The 8,728-nt window shown below is 53.7% G+C and overlaps 1 protein-coding gene across 1 annotated transcript; it reads left to right on the top strand.

Annotated features, from left to right (window-relative positions):
* Positions 1-3,314: 3,314 nt before the first annotated feature.
* Positions 3,315-8,445, top strand: LOC122437810 (corticotropin-releasing factor receptor 2-like). Its single transcript, XM_043462335.1, has 5 exons — positions 3,315-3,332; positions 4,889-4,974; positions 5,169-5,304; positions 5,722-5,763; positions 6,904-8,445. The coding sequence occupies exons 1-5, from the start codon at positions 3,315-3,317 to the stop codon at positions 7,042-7,044; spliced, it is 423 nt and encodes a 140-aa protein (XP_043318270.1). The 3' UTR covers positions 7,045-8,445.
* Positions 8,446-8,728: the final 283 nt, after the last annotated feature.

The raw sequence follows: 8,728 nt of genomic DNA, 5'->3' as shown, positions 1-8,728 counted from the left end.
ATCCCCTTGCCAGGTTCAGTGTTGAGACAGCCAGGCGGAGGGAGAGGGGGCAACTGGTGGCAAGAGAAGGGTCTGCAGGATTTGGTTCAGCCCAGACCTACCTCTCCCTCCACCCGCAGAGACCTCCTCCAAGGTTCAGCCCACCGCCCCCAGCCTGGAGCAGTGGGACCAAATGAAGCAAAGCATAATGAGCAATTGTTCCTTACCCAGCTCCCCACCCTTTGCCAGAAGTATTCACATCTAAGATATAATTGCAGCCATGTCTCTAAACCACAGCGAGCTTTAATTAAGGTAGAGTTTAAGTAGAGGCTGCATTCTGCAAAAAAATGAACCCATTATATATCATACATTAAAAAAAAAAGAAATGTACAAAAAAGCACCATAAGAAATTGGCATTTACGTAAGACTTATTTCAGGCTTGGTAATTTCAGGCTCCTGTATGTACCAGCTTCTTTAAAGGGCCACTCGCTTCCTGTGGGAAGCTTGAGAGGGAATGATCATCCCCCTGTTGCACACAGCAGGTGCCTAATGGTCTACCTTAGAGACAATGACTGTTTATCTCTTTTTATCTCCTTATTCTCCACCCTTTTGTAACTTCCTCCAGGATTCATTTGACCCCTTCTTTGGAGTGTCCTTGATAAATATGACTAAGAAGGTTTTTTACCCAGTGCCTGAAACTCTACCATCAGGGCTTCATTCATTTCAGAGATGGAAGCCAGTCATTGTCAGCAGTCAGTTGGGGGGATCATTGTCCTTGGATTCCCAGCTGCAATGAGTCACTGATCCCCACCCCCTCCACCGTGTGAATGGAAACCCCATGAGACCCATCCCTTCCCCACCAGCAGCTGAGAGCCCATTCTGGAGGGAGAAGGCTTCTGATGAGCCTGAGAACCAGCCAAGGAAGACTGACCTGGGTGGGGTTCGAGCCCCCTCTGCAAAGATGTTGGAGAGCAGTGAGGAAATGCAGAGAAGGGGGACAGTCTTGGAAGGCCCAGTGTGTGTGTGTGTGTGTGTGTGTGTGTGTGTTAGTCACTCAGTCGTGTCAGACTCTTTGCCACCCCATGGACTGTAGCCTGCCAGGCGCCTCTGCCCGTGGAATTCTCCAGGCAAGAATACTGGGGTGGGTTGTTACACCTTCTCCAGGGGAATCTTCCTGACCCGGGGAACAAACCCTGGTCTCCTGCATTAGCAGGCAGATTCTTTACCTTCTGAGCCACCAGGGAGGCCAGGAAGGCCCGATGCCAGGACCCGATTCCCGCCTCCTGTCTATGCTCCCTTCTTTGGTTCCACCCTCACCAAGGGCCTTGTCTTTCCCTGTGGACCCAGCCCACACACTGCTGTGTACATGGACAGGGCTTCCAGGTTCTAAGTTCAACCCTTCTAGAAGCTCTATCTTCATTTCCAGTCCTCACACCCTTGAAGCCTAGAGATATGGATAATGCTCCCGTTTCACAGATGAAGAACCTGAGAGATGAAATGACTATACAAGATTACCACTAATAGCTAGCTGAGCTGAGACCTAAGGGGCAGATCACCCACCACCTCTTGTTGTCCTTTCCATTGGATGCGAGCTTGGTGACCCTGCCACCCCTGCTCACAACTGTCTGAGAGACCCATGCTCGTTTCTGGGTTCTGGGAAGTGAGTTGGCTTGGTTGGGTTTGCAGGAGGCTGTTGTCACTGTTGTCAGCGTGGGAAGAGCACAAGCTCAGTGCTCTCCATGAGTGTTTGAACGTGAGCCGACCTTCCCAGACAGGCTCCGTGGCAATCCTTGCTAGACCAGCAAGGAAGCAGAAGCTCAGAAAGGTTGTCTAAGCAGTTTGCCTAAGGCCACGCAGATTCTAGTTGGAATAGCTGAAGTTAGAGCCATGTGTGTTCATGTGGGAGGTGGTCCTCGGAAGCAGAATGATAGTGAAAGTAGAAGACAAGGAAGGAAGCCAGCGAAGGTGAACTGATGAGCAGGCTTCCTCAGGGCAACAAGTGGAAGAGTCTCAGAACTGACCCTCGGTTGGGAAGCCAGGTTACTTACCCACACATTTCATGTCCCATCAGTGGCTGATGCCCTGGGGACCTGGAATCCCCATGTTTCCAGGCCCCTCTCTGTTTTCTGACCAAGCTAGCTCCCCTGGCATCAGAGAAAGCCCCAACCTGGGAACTGCCCCCTGCAGCTATAGGTGAACGGTGGATGGCACATGAGGTCTGTCTGGCGAAAGACTTGGATCTTTGATCCATGGATGGTGTCTTCCTCAGCAGCATCTCAGCTTCCCTGTTCCAAATGCAGATTCCAGGGCCCTCATCTGCCACTGGGAATCTCTGAGGTGGGTCTAGGATCTGTATTTGGAATAAGCACCTTTGATGTGCATACTCTAGTTGAAGAACCGTGGTGTGTCCAGCGGCCTTGTGGTCAGGGATGTGAGTCATCTGGGCTTTCTCCATGGCCCAGATAGGGCCCTGTCTATAGTTGGACTCAGGACTGGGGCCTCTGAGACGCTATAGATCCAGGCAAGACTAGCAGGCTGGCTATGTTGCTTGAGCCAGTGAATGTGCATGATAAGAAGCTGAGGCCGGGAGAGGTGGGAAGAGGGAGCAGAGATGTCATGGCAGCACCCCAATACCCAGAACTGAAGGGATGCAGAGGACACCCTCAAGGGCTGGGGCTTCCCCTCCTGGCCTGGGTTTAAAGGACAGGAGGAATCACGTCTGAAACCAAGAAGGAAGAGATGCCAGGCCTCCTCCCTCCCCGCCTGCCTCTGCACATGCGCAGACAGGGAAGGTTTGGAAAGTGGGGGGTGGGTGGGTGGTGTCAGTGCCTCTCTGGGGAAGGGAGGAAGGTGCCTGCAGTTAAATGAGGTGGAGAAGATGTTGTAAATGGGGAGGCTGGGAGCCAAGCTCAAAAGGAAAGAGTGACTTTGGGGCTGCACAGACCAGGCTGAGATGGGGTGGGGACAGTGTCACCAACTCCTGCCTGGTGTGAGGAGAGGGGATAAGGCCTTGTCTCCCAGACCCTCCACACCAGCCCCTGTCCTGCCCTTGCCTCACAGAAGGGGCCCCGTAACTCAAAGGTGCTCAGCAACTGCTTATATTGGGTGGATGGGTGGGTGGGTAGGTGGTTAGTGAATCTGTGTATGTTATCTGTTAAGTGAGTGAGAGGGTAGATAAATTGATGAATAGAATGTTGAACAGATATTTAGATGGATGGATGGATGGTTGGATGGATGGGTAGATGAATGTCACACATTAAATAAGTGGGTAGGTGGCTAGAGAAGTTAATAAAACGATGGTCGAGTAATATTTGGATGGATGGATTAAAGGAATGATGGATAAAAGCAAGTGGGTAATTGAATTGGTTAGAGGGTTTATGGATGATTATTGAATAAGGTTTAAAATGCAGGGAAATATGGAAGAAATGAGAATATATTTTGATTCCAATAACCTCTATTCTCAGAGAAGTTAGGAAGAATCAGAAAAGGTCAAGTGTTTTGTATCACTTGTATGAGAAAATTAGGATCTACCTATGTGTCCAAGTGACCTCATGATCCAGGAGAATATACCAGAAACCCAGGAGCTAGAGATTAGATGAGCCTTAAGAGGAAGCAAGGTACATTAGGTCATGGCATCCCTGGCTGAACGCTTCCACCACCCCTCACCCTGGGTTCACCAGGCTGTGCCACTGTGGTTCAAGAGCAGCAGGCTGTGACTGAGGAGGGACCCCCCACCCCAGGCCCCTGGAGCATCCTCAAGCTTAGGGGTGATCCAGAGGCCACAGGGATGTCTGTGTCCCCAGACTCCCTGTCTGGGGTCCAGAACTTAGGAGACTTCAGAAATGACAGAGTCTCAGGTCCGGGACAGGAGGGGTGTGTGTGTGTGTGCACACATCTCAGACGTGTGTAGACGCATGACCCAGCAGACACCCCTGGGCTAATATGTATCTTCCTCTTTCCTGGGAGAGATTCCTAGGGTGTCAGGCCTACAGTGCTCACTTTCTTGTCTCCTTGTACTTGGAGATGGATGAAGAGAGACACAGGCATGTCCGCGTCCCCAGATACACACTCACACATGAGCATGCTCCCAGGCAAACGTCCCAGCACAGAGCACAGACCCACATGGAACATTGAGAGGGCAGCACACAGGCACACGGACAAGCCAACACTTGCACGCCTACAGAGACCACACACAGCCTGAAGCTGCCTCCAGAGGCCACACGGGCAGGTCCTGGGGAGAGGCTGGGTGTGGCAGGCTCCGATGCTGAGAGAAGGCTCAGAATGAAGATAAATGAGGCCCTTCTAGGAGCCTCGGAGTCAGCCCAGGAGCCTGTTCATCCCCATGGCCTCAGAGGTGTCTGTGAATATTTTAGAGTTTTCCTCTAAAAATGAATGGTGAGAGATTAATCACTCCTCCCAGCAACTAAGTCATTTATTGCTCCATCTGGCTGGGTCCATGCCACCAGGGCAGGGCCATCCTCTGTCCAGGGGGCCTCCAGGAGCCCCTCAGTTGACACGTGGGAGCCCTGCAGCAGGGCAGTGTGGGAGGAGGGCCAACCAGGGCCGTCAGTTTCTTTGGTATCCCTGGGGAGGGCACGGATTTGGGGACTCTGAGGAGCTGTGCCTTAGGAAGGAGTGAACACTCCCTCCAAGTCTGTGTTCCCTCCCTTGGGCCTGCGGGTGGAGAAGCAGGCTTTGGAACCCTCAGGTGAGGGGACTGAGGTATCTACCTGCCCTTAGGAGGAAGGAGCAGAGGCCTTGGGACCCCACGCAGGTGCTGGGGTAACAGGTGGAATGGGAGTGTGCATGGGACATGGATTTTCAGGGGGTTGCAGGGGAGAAGGCTGTCTCTCAGCTCGTCCCCACCTCATGGCTCTTTCTTTTTCCCTCCCTGCCCTTCTCCCTCCAGATCAACTTTGTATTTCTGTTCAACATTGTCAGGATTCTAATGACAAAGTTACGAGCATCCACCACATCAGAGACGATCCAGTACAGGTAAGTGATGGGTGCCTCGACCCTCAGCAGGGAAGGAATGAGGAGGCCATCTGGGCCATCCCCCGGCCTCTGGGCAGGACCCTTTGAGTTTCACCTGGGGGCCTCGCTCAGGCTCCCAGAAGAAACACCAGCCAGTGAGGACCCACCTGCAGTGTGGGCTCAGATGGGTCTCGTTACCTTTTCCACCCCCCCAGGAAGGCGGTGAAGGCCACCCTGGTTCTCCTGCCCCTTCTGGGCATCACCTACATGCTCTTCTTCGTCAACCCTGGGGAGGACGAGCTGTCGCAGATTGTGTTCATCTATTTCAACTCCTTCCTGCAGTCATTCCAGGTGGGTCGCATGGCAGGATGGGGCTGCAGTGAGCTTCGCTGCCCTGGATTGCTCAGGCACCCCTGCCCTCACAGAGCACTTCAGTGGGGCTGGCGCCCGCGGGGTTCACTTCATGCACACTGAAGTACAAGTGTGTGCACACCCAGCGTCAGTTGGGCCCACCCCCGCCTGGACCAGGGTCACCCTTGCCTGTGCCTGCTGCAGGCCCCAGCCCCTGCTCCAAGGACTTATGGCACCCTGTGGCTCACAGTGAACCCTGGTAAACCTGCTCCTTGATGGGGGTGCCCACCCAGTTCTGAACCTCTGGGGTGCCAAGTCAGAGTGTTCCCCCAGCCAACCCATCCCTGCTCCAACCCCCACCCCCCAGGCAGAGCGGCTCCCCCAGCAGGTCACTGACCTCTCCCTCTTCCTTCCCAGGGTTTCTTTGTGTCCGTCTTCTACTGCTTCTTCAATGGAGAGGTACGACGCCTGTCCCAGGGAGGCCCGGGCTTTGAGGTCCTCAGACCTCCCTCCAGGGCAATTTGAGGGGAGTCCCTGACTCTGGAAAAGGGAGGGCCAGAGAAACCACTCAACTTTGGGGAGACAGGAACCTGTCTCAGGGACTCCAACCAGTTTAGAAGGTCAACTCTGCAGGCGGAAACAATACACCATCTCTCCACAATGCACCCGAAAAGCTGGGTGGGCAGGAGCCCAGGCCACAGAGGCTCATGGGAGAGGGAAGCCAGCACATGGGTGATGACAGGAGAGCACTTTCCAGGAGTGAGGTGTGAGCTGTGCATCCAGGCTTTTATGGACCAGGGAGCAGAAAGACACCAGCGCATCCTTTCCCATCTCCCTACTGCTTCAGGGACAACAGGCCTCCAGATGGTTTCAGGGAGCCAGGCTCCAGTGAAACCTGGTGAACTTTACAAAGCCCGGAATCCTAGCAGAGCAGACTTGCAGGAGAGAGGCTCACTCAGGCCTCTGGTGAGTGAGGACCCATAGTGGGTGCTGGGGCAGAAAGCAGATACCCTCCCAGGGCTCGAGAGTTTCCACACACCCCAGAGGAATGCCAGTGACATCCTGAGGCCCCTTTACCTGCCCGTGCACAGGGTGATAGTGGGGTCTGCATGCTGGGGTCTCTGCCAGTTAAAGCAGACCCCAGGTAGGAGAGTCCACAGTGGAGACCAGCATGGGCTGCTAGAGGGCAGAGAGAGAAGGAACCACTAAAGCAAGCCAACAGTGAATGCTTGTGGAGCATTTATTCTGTTTAGCCATGTGACAGGCCCGCATGTGGGGGACATGATCCATTTTGCAGAAAATTCTTTCATTGCAATGCAGATGAGAATAGTGGCACCAGTGACAGTCAGGTCTTAAAATGAGTAGTGCTCCATCTCCGCTGCATGCTGGGGTAAGCAGGGCGTATCTTGCAGGGGCATAGAGAAGATCAGGGCTGCAGAGGACATGCAAAGGACCCTGCTTTTGGAACCAGCCCGTCCCTGGGCGTGAGGGTGGCAGTCAGGCGGGTCACCTCAGCCTCCCGTGAGGGCCCAGCAAGAGGCAGGGGGCAGGGGAGAGGACTGGCTGGGACCTCAGGATCGTCCCCCCCCTCCCCTGCAGGTACGCTCAGCTGTGAGGAAAAGGTGGCACCGCTGGCAGGACCATCACTCCCTCCGAGCCCCCGTGGCCCGGGCCATGTCCATCCCCACGTCGCCCACGCGGATCAGCTTCCACAGCATCAAGCAGACGGCCGCTGTATGACCTCTGAGTGCCCCCATCTCGCCCATCACTTGACCACCAGAACAGCATCCCCATTTTCCTCCAGCACCTTTCTCTGGGTTCTTCCAGCCATGCAGGCCCTGGTGGGGGCAAAGAGAAGGGAAGCACAAGGGGGGTCTCAGGAACCAGGGCCGGCGGGGCCCCAAGTCTCAGTGCGAGAGGGAGATGAGCTGAGAAGTCACAGGAACCCCCAGAGATGAGCAGGTCACAGATCTTCAGGCATTGCCCACACCAGCCTCTGGCTGGATCCTTACTGTCACCCTGTTACAAGACGAAGAACTGAGGCCCAGAGCCAGGAAGGGCTTTCATGACAGACCAGGGGCTCCTCTGCCCCCACTCACAGCTAAGGGTCTTCCCACCAGCAGCAGGGTGATGGCTGGCCCCTCCAAGCCATCTGCCTCTGTGTTCAGTGGCGCCCCCTGCAGTTGGAGGGAGGCACAGCAGCTGAAGAGATGAATTCCACAGGCTTCATCCCAGGGACTCTGAACCTAGAGAAGCCTCACCTACCCCCCACCCCTGACCCCATCCTCCTGCCCCTCGGGCTCTTAGAAGGATATGCTGCCTCCTTTCCTGAGGGGCCTCTTCTCATCCTGGTCCACAGATTCAGAGCCTGGGGGAGGGGCAGGTGAGGAGGAAGATGCTGACAGGATGGCACATACTCTTAGTACAGGACGAAACGGGAGGAGAAGTCTGGGGGGTGAGTTGGGTGAAGGAGTAGGGTAGAAAGAGCAGAAACCAAAGTCCGACTCTGGTGACTGGAACTAATCTCTCAGCCCCGACCTGAGGCTGGGCTTCAGTCTCCCCTTCAGAAACGCCTGTGCTATCTGAGAAACAAACCATGCTATTGTAGAAACGCAGCCTCCCCTCGGGGGAAGGGGTGCTGTGGGCCAAGGGTGGTGGGCCCGGTCCACCCTCATTTGCAGAGACTCTCGCCCTGGCCTGGGGCCCCTCTCCACCAATGCCTGCAGGTCTGTCCCTTATGTTCACCCAGGCCAGTGTCTGCCCTTCCTGCTAACCTGAAGGCAGTTTAATTCAGCACTAAGGAGAGGTTCATCCCAGCAGGCTGCGGTCTGTTCTTGTTTCCTGTTCTGAAGTCTTGAGGGAGGTATAGAGCTGGCCCCTGCCGTCTCCATGGGTAATAACCATGGCTGGCTCCATCTGCCCTTCCCTCCAGGAGAGGGTGGGAGTCGAAGGCCAGGAAGAGCCATCAGGCTGGGGTTTGAAAGAGCTTTTGCTCTTGGCATACCGCCCCCACCCCATATTTTTAAAATTATGTATCTCATCTTGCACCTTTTTAAGTTGGCATCTAATATTTTTCACATGAATTTTAAAACTTGTGAAGGATGTGATTTCTGGCATTTGGTAAATATTTACATTTTAAAATAAAACTACCACAGTGCTTTACAATACATCATCTGAAATCCAAACAGTGGTGATTTAATACTCTCATCTATTAAAAAAAAAATGCAACCTGTTCTTCCTTAACAACTGGAAATTTTAGGATGTTCCTTTTCTCTTGAAACTTGTACTTTCATCCCATTCCCCCTACAGAATTTCTTAGTAATGCAGCATTTTTTATGGTTGAAAGTTTCTCACCTTATCATACTTCTCTGCCACAAATAAATATTTAGAAATTAGAATTGAAATAACTTCCTATGACAAAACA

This window comes from Cervus canadensis, chromosome 3, assembly GCF_019320065.1.
Source record: "Cervus canadensis isolate Bull #8, Minnesota chromosome 3, ASM1932006v1, whole genome shotgun sequence".
Classification (NCBI taxonomy): domain Eukaryota; kingdom Metazoa; phylum Chordata; class Mammalia; order Artiodactyla; family Cervidae; genus Cervus; species Cervus canadensis.
Note: the sequence above shows the minus strand (reverse complement) of the source record. Positions and strands in the feature narration are given on the sequence as shown.

Excerpts from the sequence above, each read along its gene's own strand:
- LOC122437810 (XM_043462335.1), top strand. Across the intron at positions 4,975-5,168 it reads TCAGAGACGATCCAGTACAG|GAAGGCGGTGAAGGCCACCC; the intron begins GTAAGTGATGGG and ends CCACCCCCCCAG. Across the intron at positions 5,305-5,721 it reads CCTTCCTGCAGTCATTCCAG|GGTTTCTTTGTGTCCGTCTT; the intron begins GTGGGTCGCATG and ends CTTCCTTCCCAG.